Source organism: Leptonychotes weddellii, chromosome 13, assembly GCF_054177405.1.
Source record: "Leptonychotes weddellii isolate Sample4059 chromosome 13, ASM5417740v2, whole genome shotgun sequence".
NCBI lineage: Eukaryota > Metazoa > Chordata > Mammalia > Carnivora > Phocidae > Leptonychotes > Leptonychotes weddellii.
This window is the reverse complement of record NC_138381.1, coordinates 64032693-64053841: the sequence shown is the minus strand read 5'-3', so window position 1 is coordinate 64053841 and position 21149 is coordinate 64032693. Positions and strand designations below refer to the sequence as shown.

The 21149-nt window shown below is 56.8% G+C and overlaps 1 protein-coding gene across 1 annotated transcript; it reads left to right on the top strand.

The window, feature by feature from the left end:
• Positions 1–760: 760 nt before the first annotated feature.
• Positions 761–13103, top strand: ASPHD2 (aspartate beta-hydroxylase domain containing 2). The gene is made up of 4 exons (XM_081801922.1): positions 761–907; positions 4582–5676; positions 10607–10720; positions 11227–13103. The coding sequence occupies exons 2-4, from the start codon at positions 4788–4790 to the stop codon at positions 11334–11336; spliced, it is 1113 nt and encodes a 370-aa protein (XP_081658048.1). The 5' UTR covers positions 761–907; positions 4582–4787; the 3' UTR covers positions 11337–13103.
• Positions 13104–21149: the final 8046 nt, after the last annotated feature.

Genomic DNA, 21149 nt, shown 5'->3' with positions numbered 1-21149 from the left:
TCACATGCCCTCTTGCTCCAAGCGTTCACCCTGCCCTGTACTTTCTCTTCTATTACTTTGCGTGCCAGGTGATGGTGCCTTTACCCCTGTGATTACTTGGTAACCCTGGACTCCTGGCCAGACTGTGGCTCCCCGCGGGCAGGGCCGCGTGTGCACCGCTCCCCAAGGAGCACAGGGCCAGGCACAGAGAGGCTGCTCAACAGTCGCTCCTACTGAACCAAGGAGTTTTCCATGACACTAGGGATCCTGTTTGATTTACAGTTTCATTCCAAGTGCCTGAGCGGCCTTCTAAGTGCGCGGTGAATCAATAAATAAAAGGAAGAAGGGTGTCGGGGCGAGAGGAAGTGAGGGAGGAAAGAAGAGGGAAGGAAAGTGAAAGAGAATGGAAGGAAGTGTAGGAGGGAGAGCCGGAGCAGGGACAGAGACCGGGGGCGGGGGAGCAGAGGGGCACAGAAGGAGGAACGCAGAGCGAATGAATGAGCGCCCGCCCGCCCGCGCGCTCCGCCCCCGACCCCGCCGGGCAGTGCGTCCCGGGGACCCCGGCCACCGCCGCTCCCGCAAGGCCACCGGAGCCGCCCGGCGCGCGGCCCGCGTACTAGGCGCCTGGGGTCCGAGCCCCGCCCCGCCCCCGCGCCGGCCCCGCCCCGCCCTCCGCCCGCGCCCCCTCCCCGCGCCGGCCCGGCCGCGCGCGGCATTGTGGGAGTTGTGGTCCGCGCGGTCCCGCGGAGCGCAGCGCGGCGTCGGCACCGGTGGGGGCACCGGCTAGGCTCCGGCTCGGACTCCCGCGGCGTGGGCCGGGCGGTGGCCCCGCGGCGCGGGCAGGGGGCGTCTGCGCGTCCGCGCCCTCGGGCGGCGGCGTCGCCCCGGCCCCAGCGTCCGCCCCCGCCGCCCGCGCGCCCGGGCGCAGGTAAGCGGCGTCTCCGGGGGGCTGCGGGGGGTGGCGAGGGAGACGGCGCGGCCGAGCGGCTACCCCCCCGGGAGAGGGGAAGGAGGCGGGGGCCGGACGGCTGCAGGCCCGCGGTCCCCACGGCGGCGCGGCCGCTGGGGGATGCTCGGGGACGCCGGCGCCCGCCCGCGCCCCGCATCCCGGCCGGGCCAAGGGGCCCCGCCGCCCGGTGCTCGCTGCGTGCAGAGCGCCGCCGCCGGGGCTGTGTTGGCGGCGGGATGTGATCACCACTTAGCACCCTCCTCGTAGCCCCTTCCCCATCGCGGCGCCCCCACCCTCTTCGTGACCCTCCTCCCCGCTCCTTTTCCTTGCCTGCTCTCCCCCTCCCCCCAGCCCTGAGCGTCACCCACTTCCCATATTTCCCGAGGTGACCCTCCCCCGTCCCATGAGCTGTCACCATAAGCCACCTTCCCTAATCTTTAGCTGATTGCCCACTTTTCCTGGCAATGTTCCCCTTTCCGTGGTCCCATCCCCCTCCTCCCCTGACCTCCTGGTGGTCACCATCTGTGTTAACCCATCCGCTGCCCCCCCCACTTTCGGCATCTCTGGAGTGGGTGGATGCTGAAAAAGCTGGCCCAGAAAGTGAGGAGGGGAGGTCTCCAGTTGCCCATGAGGGAGGGCTGGTCCCAGGGCAGTTCACTGGGTCCTGGGTGGAGAGGGTGACCTGCATCACACACCTTGCCCTGCTCTGCCCTGTTCCTAGGGAGGACTTCTAGGGCGGCCTGGCCACACCCTGAGAGTGACCAGAAGCTCTTTAGCACTGGGCAGCCTCTTGGATTGTAAGGTGAACGCCATTAGCCAGGTTAGAGCTGAGTGTGTCCCCCAGATGTTGATTGTATCCAAAGTTATATTTCACTGGACTTGCTCACCAGTTGGCCATGCATTTGGACCCTATTCCCCAGAGCTGACTGACCTTTACGATCGGAGTTATTAAAGGGCAGAACTGCAGTGACAGGTCCCTGTCCCTAAGGAGGACAGATATGAAACAGATGCAAATGATCAGATGTGTGAAGGAAACTGGAAGTTACTGCGGTCCCTGAGCCAGGAACTGGGGAGGGGGAGAGAATCCATGCCCTTACCGCTGGAGCGTTGGTGGTTGTCCCTGGGTGCTGTGAGGGTCAAATGTTGGAACCAGTACTTAATAAGCTGCCAGTCACCCTCCAAATGTAAGGGTTTTTTTAGTGTCACGTTTCAGCCTTGAGCTCTTCAATCCACCTCTGGGCTCAGGGGCCTGCCAGTGTGTTTTGGCTAAAAGGAAGCAGCAGGTAAGAAAAGCCCTAACTTTGGCTGTCAGTACCCTTTATGAAAACAGGATCCGAAGCTGGGTTCAGGGCATCAGGATCTTTTGCTATCTTTTGTTTATAGCTCAGCCCAGGGAGTGCTCACGGCTGGCGTTGTCTAGAACTAGAAGGAGGCTTCCCCCAGGAGGGGGATGAGCCAGTAGAGAGATCCCCTTATTATCTGCCCTGTCTTCCAAGTTTCATTGTGCTTGAGTTAAGCGATTAGTAGAGCTGATGGGGACTGACACTTAACAGGTGTTTGTTAAGTTATCACCATCTCACTTCTCATTGAAGAGAAATCTCTTCTCCTGAGAGACTGAGTTTAAAAGTTCCAATTACAGGTTGAGCTCAGGGAGTGGGGGGGGGGTGGAATCCTTTTAGTAAAAGCGCTTGTTTATCACGCAGATGACAGTTTCACACTGAATTTCAGGAATCCTGGGGTTCTGGTTGGGAGACAGGCTTGCAAACAAAACACTGGAAAATCATCCCGGATTTTCTTTGCCTTCCCCTTTTGAGAGAATATGTGACGATTATGGTGTATGGCTAGGAGAGAACCAGGGGCACAGAGGGGTCTGTTTCCATCCAGTGGGGCCCAGATCTGTGAAGAAATTGAGAATGTGTGAGAAAAAAAAAAAAATTGAGCTGCTAGCCTCCCCACTTTTGTATTTTTCCTAAAAACATAAAAACGGCCATGAATATCTAGCATGTGTGTTTTTGACTTGCTAAACATTATAGTCCAATGATTCTTAATTTGACCTAAGCTGGGAAGATGCAAGTAGGCAGTTAATGAGCACCTAAGGCTTCTCTTTCATTTTTAGCCTTGCAAGTCTGGGGACAAATAAAAGTCAGTTTAGATGCATGGCAATGAGAGTGTCCAGAATTTGCCTTTAGGGTCCCTAGTCCTGCGATACCTGTCCCCAATGCCCCGCCTTTGCTTTGCTGGCTGATCAACTTGGGGTGCCACACATCTAAGCACATGTTAAATGTTCGCTGTGACATCCTAAGTGCTTTGCATCTGTCATCATGTGACATCCCGGGAGATGAGTATGACCACATCTTGGAGATGAAGGAACTGAGACGGAGGGGAAGTGTCCCACCCACGGTCCAGCCCACCTCCGGTTTGGGTTCTTGGCCTCTCTGCCACCTCCCAAGAATTTTCTGGCCAAATGTAGTTCCCAGAGAAAGGAGAGGGGACAGCTTTCCCAGTTTTTCAGTTGCCTTCTGTTCCCAAGAGAGAAGGTAGCACACAAAACGATTTTTCTGAATTATTCGGCCCCTTGCGCTGAGGGAGCGTGTTAGGCTTGTGGGAGATTGTAGATCTGGCTGTTCTCAGATTAGAAAAACCAGGCTGGACAAAGGGTCTCAGCTGGGAAACACGGCTAGGGTTTTGTAGACACGGGCAACATGGCTGCTGGGCTCTGATCATACTTTTAGGTTATTAGAGTAACCAGGGTGCCAGACACTGGCCCGAACCATTGGCGGGACACTTGGCACGGCGCTCCTGTCTGTTTTGGAGACAAGAGACCTGAGTGGGCTTCTGTTTCCATTCTCCCCCATCACTTCTTCTCCTAACCTGTGGGTGAGACCAGTGAGTAGTCTCCCGAGCGGACAGACAGAAAATGCCCTGTGTCTGCCATGGGGGCGACCCCCAAGAGCCCACCTCCCCTTCCAGCTTGAGTTAAACCCAGCCTCTGTCAGCAGGGCAAGAGAGATTAAGTAAGAATGATGAAGCGAAGCGAAAGAGAAAGTAAAATGGGGAACGTGCAGTTTTATGGTTCCTTTGCCATTTTTTAGGAATCATTTATTTATTTATTTTAAGTCATCTCTATGCCCAACCTGGGGCTCGAGCTCTTGACCCCGAGATTGAGAGTCGCACGCCCCACTGACTAAGCCAGCCACATGCCCCTCCTTTGCCATTTTTAAGATGCTTTTGAATCCATCTCTCTCTGTAAAGGTACAGAGACTGAAGGAGAACAAGTAGTTATGAAACGCCTACTGTGGATAGACATCACCCCTGCAGTCCCTGCCCTGGCCGCGTGAACGTGGGTGAGGTATAGGACCTCTCAGGGCCTCGGTTTCCCCACCTGTAAAATGGGGCTGATCACACCCCTTAAGGGTGACACAGATAGGTGAGGCTTGTGTAATTGTCAGTACTGGATGCAGATTATTCACCACTGGCCTTTTGGGAAACCGGGGTAGGGGGGTGTGGTAAAATGGGGAGAGAATAGCCAAGATTGAGAAGTGTGTCCCCTACCCACAAGGACCTTCCAGAAGGATCTGGGATTTTACATTTCAGCTGAGGATCTTTCCAGGTATAAAAACTTATGCTGGTTTACCTTTCTTTTCTCCTCTCAGGTTTGAAAATTGTTTCACGGTGACCGACCCCACTTGCTAGTGTGACTGAAGGCAGCTCCTTCCGCCCAACCTGCAGTGACTTTTTTGCCAGGAGCGGGGTGCTGAGCCCAGATGTGGGTGAATGCCACCCTTGGCGGGATCCGAAGAACAGCGGCAGCCATGCCTCCCCCGGCCCCCGACGCCCCTTCCCCCCCACGCTAAGCTGCATGGTGTGGGTGCCCTTGGGACCCCCGAGGACTGACTGTCTGACCTTGCTCCGCCCCCCGCCCAACGCCAACTCCCCCAAGATGTCGCTCGAGTGGCTGGTGGCCTGGAGCTGGTCGCTGGACGGCCTGCGGGACTGCATCGCCACGGGCATCCAGTCGGTGCGGGACTGCGACACCACCGCCGTGGTCACCGTGGCCTGCCTGCTGGTCCTGTTCGTGTGGTACTGTTACCACGTGGGCCGCGAGCAGCCCCGGCCCTACGCGTCCGTCAACTCCCTGATGCAGGGCGCAGACACCAACGGGCTGCAGAACGGGTACGTGTACTGCCAATCCCCCGAGTGCGTGCGCTGTGCCCACAACGAGGGCCTCAACCAGAAGCTCTACCACAACCTGCAGGAGTACGCCAAGCGGTACTCCTGGTCCGGCATGGGCCGCATCCACAAGGGCATCCGCGAGCAGGGCCGCTACCTCAACAGCCGGCCCTCCATCCAGAAGCCCGAGGTCTTCTTCCTGCCCGACCTCCCCAGCACGCCCTACTTCTCCCGGGACGCGCAGAAGCACGACGTGGAGCTGCTGGAACGGAACTTCCAGACCATCCTGTGCGAGTTTGAGACGCTCTACAAAGCTTTCTCAAACTGCAGCCTCCCGCAAGGATGGAAAATGAACAGCACCCCCAGCGGGGAGTGGGTCACCTTTTACTTGGTCAATCAGGGGGTTTGCGTTCCCAGAAACTGCAGGAAGTGCCCACGGACGTACCGCTTGCTCGGAAGCCTTCGGACCTGCATTGGGAACAATGTTTTTGGGAACGCGTGCATCTCCGTGCTGAGCCCGGGGACTGTGATAACGGAGCACTATGGCCCCACCAACATCCGCATCCGGTGCCACTTAGGTATGTCGCGGGGATGGGGTCTCACCTGCCGGACACGGCCGCCCGGGCAGCCAGAATCGTGCCCGTTCACTCGCTGCACTGTACTTCTGTCAAAGATTGAGGGATTGCGTGCAAACGGTTTTGACCGCAGGGATTGAGTCAAAAAAGGAACTTGGGAGCAGTATGATCTGACAGAAGGTCTGTCCAGGGGATCTTTCTGCGGTGATGGAAATGGTCTCCATCCGCACCGTCCAAGTACGGTAGTCTCTAGCAATGGGTGACCATCGAGTGCTTGAAATGGGGCTGGTGCCGGCGAAACATGGAATTCTTACCTTCATCTGAATTAAAGAGGCACCCGTGGCTAGCGGCTACTGTACTGGACAGCGTAGCTCGAGGGCCAGAGGCTATTACAGCGATCGCAGGTTCATACCGACATCGGGCAGCTGTAAAACATGCCCCAGTCCCTTCCGAATCAAGGGTGAAGTCATGCTGGGTGTTAACGCCGAGTTTATTCAGATTCTAGGGCAGTTGGTAACGTGCGCGGCAGTGGTTCTGAGAATGGATCGGAGTCGGCTCGGCCGTGCTTGCATCCTGGCCCCACCACCTGCTGGCCGTGTTACTTGGGGCAAGTCACTTCTCCTCCCTGGACCTCCGTGTCCCCATTTAGAAGGGAGAGGTTAAAAAGCTCATCCCCCGTGGAGTTACCTGGAGGGTCTGATGAGAGAACGTGTGTTGTGAAGCACTGACTCACACGGAGCCGGACGTGGAGTACTCACCCTTTAGTTCGGCTTTACCACAACTCAGTACACAGGGACGTTCGTTCCCCAGAATGCCTTGTTCCTGGTGAGTCATGATAATGGGTTGGCACCCCCAGTTAGCATCCCAGACTTGGGGGGGTGGTGGGGAGGGCGTGCCCAGAGCCCGGGCAAGGTTGGCTTCAGGAAGTTTGCAGCATTGGCTGACTTGGCTTCGGAGCAGAGGAAGAAAAAGCCCACGCGGAGGAGCCCCGGTCTAGGCTGGAGCCGGGGGCTCATGAGTGTCCTGTAGGGGAATCTCAGGGCAGCCTGGGGGGACCTGAGCCGGACGCCTTGGGCCTTGCAGCCCCACTTCCCCCGGAGCCCTCTGCTTCCCCTGCCCCATGTGGGGGTCCTGAGGGCTTCCCTGTTTTAAAAAACAACTAGATTCGAGCAGTTGACACCCTGAGTGTTTCAAGAGCCGAGGCAGGGCAGGAGAGAGGCGGCAGGGGAGGCGGCCTGGCTCTGTGGTCAGCCCTGGGACTCTGGGCAAGTAACGGAGTCTCTCTGTGCCTCAGTTTCCTCATCTGTAAAATGGGGAGGTAGCCCTCACCTCAGGATCACCAACAGGGTTAAATAACGTGGTATCTTCTGTGGTTACTTGGCCTACAGCAGTGGTAACTAGTAGCTTCTGTGATGAAACCCATGCTGGACAGTCTAAGAAAGGATCCCTAAGACCTGGGCCCTCAGGAAACAGTAGGAAACGATCAGACTTCGGAAGTAAGTGCCCCCGGACTCAGCTCTGTCGACCCCATCTGCCGAGTGATCTTGGCTGGGACCCCGAAACTCTGAGCCTCTAGCATGGGGTAACAGTATGTGCCCAGGGGCTCTCTGGAGGATATGAAGTAGCACGTGAAGAGTACGGGCAGGTAGAGGGCAGTCGGGCAAAGGGCACTCTGATTAATCGAGGGGGTGAGGTGGCCGTCAGTAAGGTCGCCGTGCAGGGCCCCAGGGTCCACTCAGATCCGAGCGTGCGGTGCTGCAGGTGGGATGCTGGAGCCGCCAGGGTGAAGCGGAGGAGCCTTCCCCCCCCGAGCCCCAGATGTGGCTGGCTGCCAAGTCCAGGGTGGGAGCGAGCTGCAGAGGGGAGCCCACCATGCCCGGCTTTGGGATTGAGGCTGTGGGCCATGGGGTGCAGTGCTGTGCTTTCTTCAAAGGTTTTCTTTGGATGTTTTTCAAAAGCTTCAGAGTGACCCAGAGGGAAGGGCATCTGCGGACTGAGGTAGAATTCCAGGCAGGTGTGTTGAGTAGCAAGGCGGGGGGTAAGGGGGGCGGTGCAGAAGACCTAGGCTTTGCGTCCTGGGCACGAATGCCTGTCGTGCACTTGAGCGTAAACCATGCCCCCACCGGCCCTCGGTGCAACCTGTCATTGCCTTCTCAGCCCAGCTAGTTCTTGCCACCAGAAAAACTGGGCCGTGTCATGTTCTCTTGGAAGGAGTCCTGCTGGACTGTGGCCGCTTCCCCGTGGCCGGGGCAAGCGCCCTGGTTGGGTTTGCTCAGCGTTTCCTTCTTTCCACTGTCATGCGCACGTTCATGTCCACCCTGGAATGAAACAAAGGTGGGTTCGACCCCCGTGACCTTGGGTGTCGCCAGAGAGGAAGTGAGCCTGGTGCGTCCCTGGCAGCCACGCCTGGGCCAGTCTACCCGGCCGGAGTGCAGGAGGCACCCGCAGTTCCTGAACCGTGCTCTTGAATTGCCAACCTTTGTCCCCTTTTGCTGCCTCCCATCTGAGGTGTGACTCGTGGAGCTGTCCCTGCAGACACCTGAAACCCCAGCCCTCCAGTCCATTCACTGGTGGTCCAGGGACCACTCCGAGCCGCCTCTAGAGGTGGCGTCACCCGGTCTGGACCCCACGTAGCGCCGTGGGACAGCTCCGGCCGTGGGGCTGGGACATCCCAACCGCAGGGCCACAGACCTCCAGTAAGCGACCTCTGACGGTCACGAGGCAGATTGACTGGGGAGGCAGATGTCCTTCCACATGGCCAACCCTCAGGAAAGGGTAGATGAAAATGCATTAGCATATTCAGCAAATTCTTGCCCAAGAAGCACAATTAGACTCCCCGTGCCTTTCACGAGCATGGTGTTGGGTTTCTGGGCCGCCTAGCTGCTTGGGAGTGGCAGAGCCGCTTGTGTTCGCCTTGCCCACCCGAGTGCCAGCCCCCGGCCTCCTGAGGTGGGGGCCACTGGCGCACGGAGCCCTTTCTGCACCTTTGGCCTGCCTCGTTGGGTGGTTGGTGGGGACAAACAGCAAGTCCTCAGCCAGAGGACGTGGGGCCTATCTCCATGCCCAAGAGCCACCGGAACGCTCTCTCTGGGAAAGTATTGATCATCTCTGCCGACTAAGCTGGTGTGCGGGCAGTAGGCAGGGATGGGGGCCGCTAGAAGGCCGGGGCGTGAGGAAGGGGAAGGCGGAAGAAAGTGAGCAGGGGGCTGTCAAGCCAGCAGACCAGACCATTTTTCTGTGTGCCGTGGTGCACGGCGATGAATCATTTAGTGGCCCAGAGGAAGGAGAGCTGCTTTCTGAAGCCCTGGGGTGGAGGGTCCCTGCAGAGAGCCACCGAGTCCTAACGGCCTCATCCACCCGAACCGGTCAGCGAAGGCTCTCTCCCTGTCCCCCCGGGCCCATCGCAGCCCTAACCCCGCCCCCTGCCCCCCTCCCCAGCTGTTTGTTACCCATAGCGGGAGATGGGAGAGCATGGTTCCAGAGTCAGAACGCTCCTTCTCGCCCGATTCAGTGACATGTCCTATTGAGAGTGGAAACCTTAACTACAAGAATGGACAATCACTTTCATACCACGACTACTGACATACTGTCCAGTGTCATTAGAGTCCATTCTGTGGAGCCAGGTGGGTTTGGATTCAGACCTCAGGTCCCCACCAGGACTGAATAGCAGACTTCGGGCAGGTCACGTCACTTCTCTGAATCTCAGCTGCTCCATCTGGAGAGGGGGTGAAGGGAGGTCTGAAAAGGGCCGATTTAGCCCAAATCTGCACTCAGGCAGTCTGTATGCTCTAGGTGGCAAGGACAGTGGTCACATAGCCCCGAAGGTGGGTACACTACTGTTCCCTCTTTACAGGCTCCGAGAGGTGAAGTGACTTGCCCAGGGTTCCACGGCACCCCAAGTCCCCTGTCCTTGCCACTCCTCTGTGTGAATTCCTCCTGCACACGTGCTTCCAGGAGCTGTCCGTTTCCAGTGCAAGGAGCGCGTGAAAACGCTCTGTTCGCGAGAACTCTGTTTCATGTTCATCCTAAGGAGTCAATTGGAGGGGGGGCAGTGCCGGCTGGTCCTGCGTCACGGTTGTGCCCGTAGTCCCCGAAGACGGGCAAGACCACCACGATCCCAGCCCCTCGGCCAGGGCCCCGCTTCCTCCGGCTGCGTCCTTCCTGAGAGCCGTGGGGCCCACCCAGCCCCCCGGGAATCTCTTTGACGGCTGTGGTGGTGCCTCCATTTACAGACGTCCAGGCAGTGACAGGGGCCGGGTGTTCCCTCAGATCCTGGGGTGGGAGACGGGGACTTGAGAGTGGGCACACAACAGCATTTCAGCCAGGCCTGCTTTCCGTGGTTACGCGCCCAAACTTGGCACCTTATGTGCTCGCCGTTGTGAGCGGATGGCTCCTTACGAAGGTGTGAGCCTCTTTCCCTGTGGAGCTCAGGCATGGCCTTAGGGGTGACCTTCAGTGTCCCAGAGGGCGGCCAGAGGAGCTTAGACTAAGAACATGCCATCCTCAGGCCCCAAGATGGATTTAAAGCTTGGAATGCAAAGAGGAGGGCATGGTTTCATTTCAACCAAAACAGCCCTGGAGACCGGACTGGAATAGTTCATTGGGCCAGGCAGGTTGTGAACCTGGCCTTCCTCGATTAACATGGGCGGTCCCACAGATGGGCTTCAGGAGTCTCAGAAGTGCAGTGCAAGCCTTCACTGAGCAGCCCATGACCCAGAACAGATTAAGCCAATGGAAAAATGCATTTTTCCCCGGAGCTCAGTGATAGGCAGCCTGTGTTTGCTCTGTGGAAGCACCTCCACCCCACCCCAAACGGGGCTCCGAGGGGTGAGGCAGAAGGTCGGGCGCTTCAGAAGTTGAGCATTCACACCAAAACAGGCCATCCCCCATCCCACCTGCCTTCATTCTCTTTTCTCTCCTTTCCCCCCCAAAGGTCTCAAAACTCCAAGTGGCTGTGAGCTGGTGGTGGGGGGAGAGCCCCAGTGTTGGGCAGAAGGACGCTGCCTCCTCTTTGATGACTCTTTCCTGCACACTGCATTCCACGAAGGTGAGTGGCTGCCTTTTTTTTTTTTTTTAAGTTATAGACTTTATTTTTTAGCGCTGTTAGGTTTCCAGAAAAATTGAGCAGAAAGTATATACCACCCCCACCTGACACACACACAATTTCCCCTTTTGTTACCATCTTACTTTAGTGTGGTGCATTTGTTATAAGCGACAGGCAGTATTGACACGTTATTATTAATTCAACTCTGTAGTCTCCGTTAGGGTTCACTCTTGCTGCTGTATGTTCTGTGGGTTTTGACAAATAGTGACGCGGATCCACCCTGACAAGATCATATGGAATAGCTCCACTGCCCTAAAAATCCTCTGTGCTCCGCCCACCACTTACTCACCCCTGCCTCCTTCTGCCCTCTCCTTTCATACGTCCCGATCCATGCCAGGGGACAGGATGGGTCCCTGCCTGAAAGCTAACTGTGGGGGCCAGCGCTGCGTGGGTCCTGGCTCCAGGCCGCTTCGAACCTCTCCTCTCTCGCGCCCCCCCCCCACCCCCAGGTTCAGCGGAGGATGGACCACGGGTGGTTTTCATGGTGGATTTGTGGCATCCCAATGTGGCAGCAGCCGAACGGCAGGCCCTGGATTTCATCTTTGCTCCGGGACGATGAGAACATTTCCTGTGCTGGAGTCGGCGACAGTGGCCGCGGGTCAGCCTGGGCAGACTGGGGTACAGTCCAGCCCCGACCCATGCTGTGATTCCATGCTCTGAAACCTGCCTCACCAGAAAGTTCTTATTTGGGGTTTTGAGGTCACGTGGGGTCCCTCTTTCCTTTGGTTATTGTAAATGGGAAATTTTCAGCTTGTATCTCCTTAGATTTTTCTTTTTTTTCCTTCCAGTCATTTGCTTCTGCGATTCCTTTCTGCCTAATAGCGCGTTACTTTGCTCTGTGACCGGGGCTCAGTGCCCTTGATGTGACTGTCGTCTGTGCCGTGTTGCGTACCTGGTTTTTTCATTGCTCTCAAATAGGGTAACCAAGCGGTTATCTGTCTGAATGTAATCACGTAAAAACTCCTTGTGGTCATCTTAAAAGAAAAACACCCGAGACAAAACAAAAAACTGCAAACCAGAGAGCTAGAGACCTTGGCCTCTGTGGCTGTCACGGTCACACAGGGGACCCATAGTCAGCCCGGGGCAGGGGGAGAGTCTGCCGTCCCCACACCCGGCCGGCTTCACGGGCAGGGTGGACCCAGTGGGGCGGTGCGCACGGCCGGGCCTGAGCGGACTTGTCACCGTCGCTCACCTCACTCCCAAACCCCATCAGGTCCCCGAAGGCGGGGAGCATCTGGCTGGTGGGACTGGACGCTCCTCTGTAAACACGGCTTTCCTTCCAAGCCGACGCTGGTGTCCTCGAGAGCCAAGTCGGGGCTCCCACGGATCAGCTGCCGAACGTGTGATCCAGTCACCTCACTGCCGACAGAAGCCCTACTGCCAAACCGGGCCAGGAAGATTCCCCATGCAGCTGCTTCCGAGTCCACGGCGATGAGCGTTCAGACCAGCAGGGTGGCTGGTCGGAGCTGTGGTGCGGGGAGACCGCGCGCTCAGCCCGTGACATTCCAGCAACACCTTCCTCTGGCAAGACTGGAATCGTCGATCTGACCAAAAAAGTGTCTCTTTTGCTTTGGAGTTCTGTTGCCTCTGATTTTCCATTTATTTGTCTGTACATAAATGTTCAAGTGCTGGACTCCGAGACAGTGGAGCTGTCGGCCCCGTGTCTTTGCCATTGTGCAGGGGTGCACGCCGGGTGACGGCGACCCAAGCCAGGGGTGTGAGCGAGGCCTTTGGGAAGACCTACAGACCCAAAAGACCCACAGCGGCGTTGCTGGCTTTCTGGTCTCCTGTGGAGGACGTGGCCAGCTGGAGGCACAAATTCTGGAAACATTCTCCTGTGAGCTGAGGTGTGCAAGAGTAGCCTCCAGCCGTCCTAGAGATGCCTTTTCTGAATCATGTATTACAGGCAGTGTCCAATTTATGAAGCCATGGAGCCGCGGGGGATGTACAGCTGGTCACACGTACAGGTCCAGAGTTCCGTCGGAACAGACGGGAGGAGCGGCCGTCACAAGTGACCATGACCCGAGATGCCCTAGGCAGTTACTGGCCAGTGAGCAAAGAAAACCTGTCTCCGTTTGAGTAAAATCTCTGCAGCGATCTTTTTCCGTGAGCAGAATGCGGGACAGGGCAGCAGTTTCCAACACACCTGAAATCTTTCTACTCATTAAGTATCTTGTCGAAGAATCACCGAGGTGCATGATTTCTATACATACTGACTGCTCGCCGTTTACAAAGCCCACAGCCCACACGGGTACCCGGCTACCTGAGCTCATGTGCCGTGCTTGGGGGAACAGGAGATAAATAAAGGACCTTGCTGAAAACCAGAGTGAACCAGTGCGCCAGTGGTCTCTTGGGGAAGAGGGGGCACGTGGCCGGAGCTGCTGGGAGTTTGGATCGCGTCGCAGAGACGGGCGGGGCCCTACGAGCGCTGATGTACACGGTGAGTGAGGCAGAAACGTGGGTCTCAGATAACCGGTGTGGGCTGACAGGAGCAGATCCGTGGCGCGTTAAGGAACTCTAAGTGGCACACGGGGCAGAGAGCGAGGACCGTGGCTGCAGGAAAGTGGGGGGGGGCTCGGGACTCCGTGCCAGGAGCTGGCTCCCACCCAACCTTGGGCAAGTCACGGAGCCTCTGGGAGACTCTCTGTGCCCCACTGCAGAGATGGTGACTGGTATGTACAGCAGCAGCGAGGGTCCCCTTTCCGCCATAGTGGTTCTGAGCAGGTGAGGAGGCAGGGCGGGAAGGAGGAGACAGGTCAGCCCATCTGAGCAGTGGTGGAGGGAGGTGGCCAGGGGAGCCGGCGGCTCCTTCCACTGCCTCACTGCAGGGGAAGAAGCAGGTGCCTCAGTAGGTACGTTTTGAAATTTTCCCTTTTAAAGAGAGGTAGGTGACATGGGTGGCCTGGAGACCCAGGAGCAGCCGGGCTGCCTGGTGTTTTCCCAGCAAGCCTGCTTCCTGCCGCAGTCCTGGCTGGGCTCCCTCAGCAAGCGGCAGGGAGGAGCACCACTTGCCCAGGGCTGAGATGTTTCTCACTCTCCTAAAGTGTGCATTGCCAACTAGGCAATTGCTAAAATAATTTACACGCTACAGCTAAGGATGCTTAAGGTGAGAAAGGGGAGCCAGCGTGCCCGCCCCGCTTCAGATGAGAAGCCCTGCTTCCATTCTGACACAGCCTGCGCCACCTTCACGCCCAGACTGTACAAGGTCATGTACCAGGGCTCCCAGGCACCTGCTCACTATCCCCCTGCATTCGCCCAGATTGGGTTCTGGGTTACCCTTGTAATGTTGAATGGCCTACAGCATATAGCCAGGGACGGGAAGGGTGACCTAATCCACCAGTTCTAGACTTTGCACAATACAGTCACCTGGGGTGTTCTAAGAACTACTGATGCCCACACCCCGCCCTCCCCCAAAGCATCTCATTTCTTTGTTCAGGGGGTGGGGCCCGGATCTCCGTATTTGCTTTAACTCATTTCCTGCCCTGATTCTAATGTGTAGCTGGGGACAAGAGTCACTGCCCACTCGAGTGACAAGGCCTTTGAAACCAGCCAGCTCCAGGTTAAAGTCTGGGCTGTGTTCCCGTGTGACACCCAGGCCACCTAACCTGGGTCTCTAGTGGATGGCCGCTATTTCTAACACTCTTCCTCCAACAGTACCCTGTTGAGCCTCTTGCAAGATGCAGCATCCCCATTCTTAGTTCTTGGGTTTCTAGGATCTGACCAGCCGCAGCAGCTGGGCTGGGCTCACCATCCAGACCCGACCAATTAGAGCCTTCCCAACTCCTGGCCTTCAGGGATTGGGTCAGGGCTGGGTTCACCATCCAGACCTGACCAATCAGAGCCTTCCAAACTCCTAGCACTCAGGGATTGGGTCAGGGCTGTGGACATGATCCGTTCTTTGGCAAAGATCAGTGAGAAAGGAAAGCTACTTTTCATGTGGAATAGGTGGGGATCTAGTGTAAAGAAAATCTGAGAGTGAAACCAACAGAGGGAAGTGTGGAGGTCACCAGAGTCCCGAATCTAGCTTTGCCTGGAACCAGTGCTACTTGCCAGTTCCACGAGCCAATAAACTCCCTTTTTTATTCTGAAGCCAAATTTGAGTTGCGGTTGCTATCCCTCGCCACCAAAAAGTCCTGACCCACTCTGTGAGGTTCATCTATAAAATGGGCCTAATGCCTACCTTCACAGGCGTAAAGTGAGGTTCGAATAAGATAACAGTGTGTCTCATTCTGGGTGGATAGGAAGTGCTCCATACATATTTTTTAAATGTAAATAATCAAAGCAAAGGCTCAGTACAAAATGCGGTTTGTGAGGACCATCGGGCCCTGCTGCCAGCAACCTCCCCCTAAGATTTACCTCCCTGCTAAGTCTTGCTAACCAGATGTAAACACAGGCAACAGGACAGAATAAGGCCATATATTTTCAGGCTGCTGACAGATGGCAGTGGAAATGCTCAAGCAGATTGTAGCATTAGGTGGCAGGAGGCAACACACACACAGATGGATTTACTTTCTGCCTCCTTCCCAGGCACACACGTCGGTCCTACCTTCTGATCACCTACCCTTCCCCACATTTCCCCACGTCCGATGCACCAGCCACCCCGGACCCAAGGCGAGAGTGCTTTCTTCCTTGGGTACAGAGAGCTCTGTGCACTCGAAAATTCCTCTGCCTATATTAGTATCCCACGAGCCCTTGGGGCCCACACTGGGGTAAGCAGAGACAGTGGTGTGCATGTAACACAGAGAACGCTGGCTCAGGGCGGCAGTCGTCGTGGACAAGGCCCTATGGCCGGCTGGAGGCCGGGCTGGAATTAGAGGCCAGGCACCAAGCACTCGATCTGGCAGCCTCTCGAACTCCGGTCACACGTACAGGCCTCACCTCCATGGCTGGCACAGGGACCTCCAGGAGGGGCCATTTGTCCTCTTGGGACACTCACCGAACACCACATTCTGGGGGCCCCCACAATATGCCACGCCTTTACATAATTGCCTTTTCCTCTCCATGTCAAAGAAGACACTGAGGTTCCAAGAAGTCAAGTCCCCGGGCCCCGTTTCCACGGCAGTGAGTCAGAGAGGTGTGAGCCGAGCCCGGGGCCCATGTGCCCCCACTGCCACAGGAGCCCCTGCGGGCTGGTCGGAGGGAAGACACACACAGTGCCTTTTCACCCGCACATGGGAGGTGGGGGCTGCTTGTCTCCCCTTCCCCCTGCCCAGGGGGCCTGGGATTTTATTCCCAGGAGAAAGCTCATTTCAGGTGCGGATGTTGCAAGTAAACAGAGAGGAAATGTGCTTTTTCAGTCTCGAAGCCCTGAGAACCTTTACCTTACGCTTCCCAGATTCAACAAACGCATTAAGAAAAGATCCAGAGAACCTGCTTCCTCTTCAGCCCAGCTGACAAGTGTCGATCGTACACCCTGCCCTCCCCAGTCTCCTCACAAGGGCCCAGGGGTGGGGGGGACAGGGACATCCCCCTCCCGTTGCCCTGCTTCTCCTCCATTCAGGAGCCAGTGACCTTTCTCATGAGAGTCCGATCCAGTCACTCCCCTGCCTCAAAGCTCCCCTTTGCCCCAGGATGAGTTCCCGGCACGCCTGCAAGCATGCAGAGCTTCTCGGCGGTGGCAGGGCCCCACCTGTGAGGGCCCCACCAGGACACACACATGGCTTGCGAGGCGGGTGTGTTGGTCTCCCGTGGCGACTCTAACAAGCTGCCACAGACTTGGTGTGGTGGCTCGAAACAACAGAACTGCGTTCTCTCACACTCTGGATGCCCAAGTTGAAAATCAGCTTCACTGGACCCCTACCAGTGCGTCACCAGAGTGGTACTCCCTCCCGAGGCTCCAGGGCAGAATCCATCCCTCGCCTCCTTAGGCATCTAGTGGCCCTAGCTTGTGGCCCTGTCACTCGTCTCCGCCTCCACGTCACCTCCTCTCAATGTGAATCATCTTCCTCTGCCTCTCTGATAAGCAGTCTTGTGATGGCACTGGGGTGATCCAGAATATTCTCTGCATCTCCAGATTCTTAATCACACCAGCAGGACCTTTAGCTTCTGAGGTAACACAGGTGCCCGGGATGAGGAGCGCTACCTTTGGGGGCCACCACTCACACGGTGCAAAGCTCTGCGGGGTGGGGTGTTAGGAAAGCAGTATTGGTGGGGGTGTGAAGGGCATGTCAGCCGCTTCGGAAAGGACCACCGTGGGGTTAACACTCGAGAAGAGATACTGGAGCAGGTGAGGGCCGCCAGGCTCCACGTGCTACTGTGTCAAGGTGACAGCCAGTGAGCCCGGATGCTTCCCTCCAGTGGGGAGGCAGTTTGATTAGGCTCAACGGCCTCCCTAGGGACCAGAGGTCTTTCCCAGCAGGAATCTGAATGCCACTATTAATCACACCATGGGGACTTGATCCTGAAGATTCACAAGTAGTCGACAACGCTGGGCAGTTGGCATGGACTCACCCAAAACGGACCCCTTCTCTTCCTCTCCACCGTGTGTTCCCTGCTCGCATGAGGCTGTTGTCCAGGGAGACGGGGGCACTCTGGTGTCACCTGTAAAACCAAGGCAGGGCAGCTTCCATCCTGCAAACGCCACCTCCCTGGGGGAGTACCACCCTGGGGGCATGGGGCCCACTCCAGCAGGAGGGCCCCCGCTCTGGGGAGCCTCAAATCTAGATGCTAATTTTGAGGGTATGGGCCTGGGACTGTCAGGAAATGATGTCCTCACAGCCACCAGAACCTCTGCAGTACTGAACAGGAAGACGGGGGGTTGAGCATTGCATTTCCAGCGGCCTCTGGGCCCCAGTCACGGTCAAGGCTGCCACTGAGGTCGCAGAGCTGAGCGCCACTGCAGAAAGTAAACGGGACCAGAGGAGCAAAGGGAAGGGGGTGTGCCTGTGCATGTTTGCGGACTCCAGCTTTTCTGAATTAATCCAGGTGGATGAGACTCGGGTGGGGGGGGGGAGGTGTCCTTTTCCATACACAAGGAATAGGACTTGTAAAGTCCCATCTTGGTGGAGAGCAGAAGGTTCACAGCACAAATGACTTTTTGAAGCTGTCTTCTCTGGTCTGGTGCTGGGGGACACTGGCTGAGGGCAAGTTGGAGCCAGAGGGCAATGTGCCAAAGCAGCCACAGCTGAGAGCCCAGAACACTGGGCTGGGGTGATGGTAGGCTGTTCAAGGCTTCGGGAACAGTGGAAATGCACACCAGGGGAGGCCATTCTCCAGGCTGACCCCCAGCTCTTGCACATGCATCCTAGGACCTAGGAATGATCATCCAGAGGGACCTGCCCAGCTTCCCCCATGCTGCTGCCCATACCCCTCCTGCACCCGAGGAGTTTCCTCAAACTGCAGGGGAAAGCTTCACAGGGGCCCATGCACCTCCTCCATGGGCCTCCCAGAGAAGCAGGCCAGGGTGGGGCCGGGAAGGCTGGGGGCTTGGGGCCATTTGGGTGGCCGTCCACTTTCAGAGGAGGGCGGCCTGCATGGAAGCACCTAGGAGGCTGGGGTAAGAAGAGGGGCCAGGGCAGGGCCCAGAGGAGAGGAAGGGGGGCCCAGCTGGCCATTAGCGTCAGGCTCTGGAAGCCATAGGAAGAAAGCTGAGGGAGCACTCACGGTATCTTGTTGTCCAGCCCGGCTTTCCCTAGTGGGAAAGGGGGTAGCTGGGATCTGAGCCTGCAGCTTCATCCAGCATTTGGCTAAAGGGCCCCCTGTGCCAAAGCTGTAAGGAACCTAGTTTGGTGGATGGGATACTGGCATACAAGTGTCTTAGTGAGTTCTCACTATATAACAAATGACCCCCAGACAGTGGCTCAGAACCACATGCATTTATTATGTCACACACTTTTGGAAGACTGGGAATTTGGAAGCAACTTAGCTTGACAGTCCCGGTTCAGTTTCTCATAAGGCTGCACTCATCTGAAGGCTCGACCGGGGCTGGAGCAAGAAGGCTCGCTCACATGGCTGTGGGCAGGAGACCCTCACCACAAGGGCCTCTCCATGGGCTGCCTGAATGTCAGCTTCCCCCAAAGGAGGAGAACCGAGAGAGATGGAAGCCACCACGTGTGTTGTAACCTGCTCCCAGAAGTCATACTGTCGTTTTTACCATGTTCTATTTGTTAGAAACAAATCACTAAGTATAGCCCCCACTCAAGGGAGGAGGTAGGTCCCTAATTTGTAGTGAAGAATTTGTGGATGTATTTTGAAATGACCATTGCGTGTGGGTCTTCGCATTCTGCTGTGTTGATCTCATGCTCTCCGGTGATTAAGACTTAATTTGGGGGTAAGGTCTAAAGAGGAAACACGTGGCTGCCTAGAACGTGGATTCTCAGAAACAAAGGCATTTTGTGTTAAGAGTGTTTTTAGGCTCAATGGCAGCTCTGAGAAGGTAGATGGGGAGAGAGGTTTCTGAAAGCAGACCCAGTAAGATGTCTGTAGACGGCATGACATCTAGGAAAGGGCCCAGTCACAGCCAAGCGATTTTCTCGTGAAACAGATCTGGTTGGAAAGAGTCCTTGAACTCAGGCAGTTAGCTGAGCTGGGAGCGGGCAGATGAAAATGGGTTCTGGGCTCCAAATTCTGTCCCCGTTTCAACACATGACAGGTTGTAATGTCACTGAGCTCAAATCTGGGGACTTCAGAATTCTGGAGCGCCGGTGAGCAAAAGGAAAAGTTTGGCTGCTTAAAAATAACCCCACAACCGAAAAGGGCCATGTTACGTGTCAGTCAGTCGTGGGAAGGTTCCTTGACCCGGTGGCACAGAGGCTGGTACTGAATTTTTTCTTGGAGAACTTGGCAGAGCATTAGGACAGTATGCATGTACCCTAGCTTAGGGTATGACCCTCCTCCATCTGGGAAGATGACCCTCTTAGGCCAGCCAGTGGCGGGAGGGACCCGAGGGAGGAAAGGGAACTGGGCCTGGTGTGCTGGGCCAGCCACGCTGAAGGCGGATCGGTGGCCGCAGCCCGTCATCCTCGCGGACACACCGGTCTGTAGTGCATCCCTCTTCACCTGCCCGCACCAGCTCGGGCATGGCGAAGAGAAAGGTGCCCAACACACACACACACACACACACACACACACACATAAAATATCTTAACCCTTACCTTAACTTTGTCACTAGACACGTTAGCATTACTCACAACTCAACAGCATTTTTGGCTGTTTTATTTTTAGCCCTTGGCAACTTGTTTCACAGAAAAGACATTGTCATCAACATGAGACACTGGTTCACCGTTAGGAAATTATTAACATTGCAGTTTTCAAATGGGGTCTCAGGTACTCCCGGTAAACAGTTACGCCTCTGGTGAGTATTTCGTACTGTGGTCCGCAGCACACTACCATCCCCCGGCTGCCTCTGGCACGGGCAGGGGCATACAAGCACGCTGCGCCCTTTCACACAGCCGCCGCTGGGAAGCACAGCTTTGCTTTTGCCCCGGACACTGGGGAAACTCCTCGTTGAGGACACTCACTCAAGAGGGGCCAGCTGCACAGCCCACTCGGCACCCTGGGGCTCAGAGTTACCTCAAAGCCCCAGGCTCCCTTCCACATTACCAAGATCTGCCCCCCCCACCCCCCGCCATGGGTGTTCCAAAGAACAGGCTCCTGGTTCTGAATATAGTTCCAGAAGAATGCAAACGAGGTGGTTTTGGCATCGCTGCCTGCCTCCCTGCAGAGTGTCCAGACCTCCCGGGAGGACCGCTCTGAGGCACCCCCACTGGAGGTGTGGGAGCACCGGTCCACCTGCGGGTGACCCCATCCCCCTGTGGATGGAAGCAAACACCCACCTGAACGCTCGAGGCACTAGTTAAGGCCCCGAAGGGAAGGGCAGCGAGAAACGCTGGGGGCGTCAGACGCAGAGCGACAGGCCCACAACCTGGCCCTGCCCGTCTTCGGTACGACGTGGCCAGTGGAATAAAGTCCTTTACTGCATAGCTCTGGGCCTGCTGACCTGAAGAACTACCCGCTCCAACCGCAGGCTACAAAAGGAGTTCACAAACACATACCGTCACGGTTCCTGACAGGGGGACTAGGCCAAGAAAGAGAGAACACAGGGACCTCTTCTGTTGCAGAAGGCAGAGCTCCCTTTGCTGGTAGTCAAGCTGCTAGTGCCCTCCCGGGGTGGGGGGGTGGTGAGCCTCGCGCCGCGGCCCGGCTCACAGCAGGTTCACGCCGTGCTTCAGCAGCTTCTGCTTGGCTTTGCCCGGGAGGCTGAAGGCGCCGTCCTGCGGGCTGGGGAAGCCGGAGCTCCGCGCGGCCGCGGCCAGCTGCTGGAAGTAGGTCTCCTGGGCGGGGCTGCAACAGGCGTACACCGCAGTGGAGGCGTTCCTGGGGGGGGAAGGAGAGACGACCATGGCGGGGGAGCGAGATGACTGTGGGGGGCGGA

What these genes read in the sequence shown, in the direction of transcription:
- ASPHD2 (XM_081801922.1), top strand. Translation starts at nt 4,788, where the DNA reads ATGGTGTGGGTGCCCTTGGGACCCCCGAGGACTGACTGTCTGACCTTG. An exon ending in CCGCATCCGGTGCCACTTAG is followed by an intron (nt 5,677 to 10,606) that starts GTATGTCGCGGG and finishes TCCCCCCCAAAG; the next exon opens with GTCTCAAAACTCCAAGTGGC. An exon ending in GCACACTGCATTCCACGAAG is followed by an intron (nt 10,721 to 11,226) that starts GTGAGTGGCTGC and finishes CCCCACCCCCAG; the next exon opens with GTTCAGCGGAGGATGGACCA.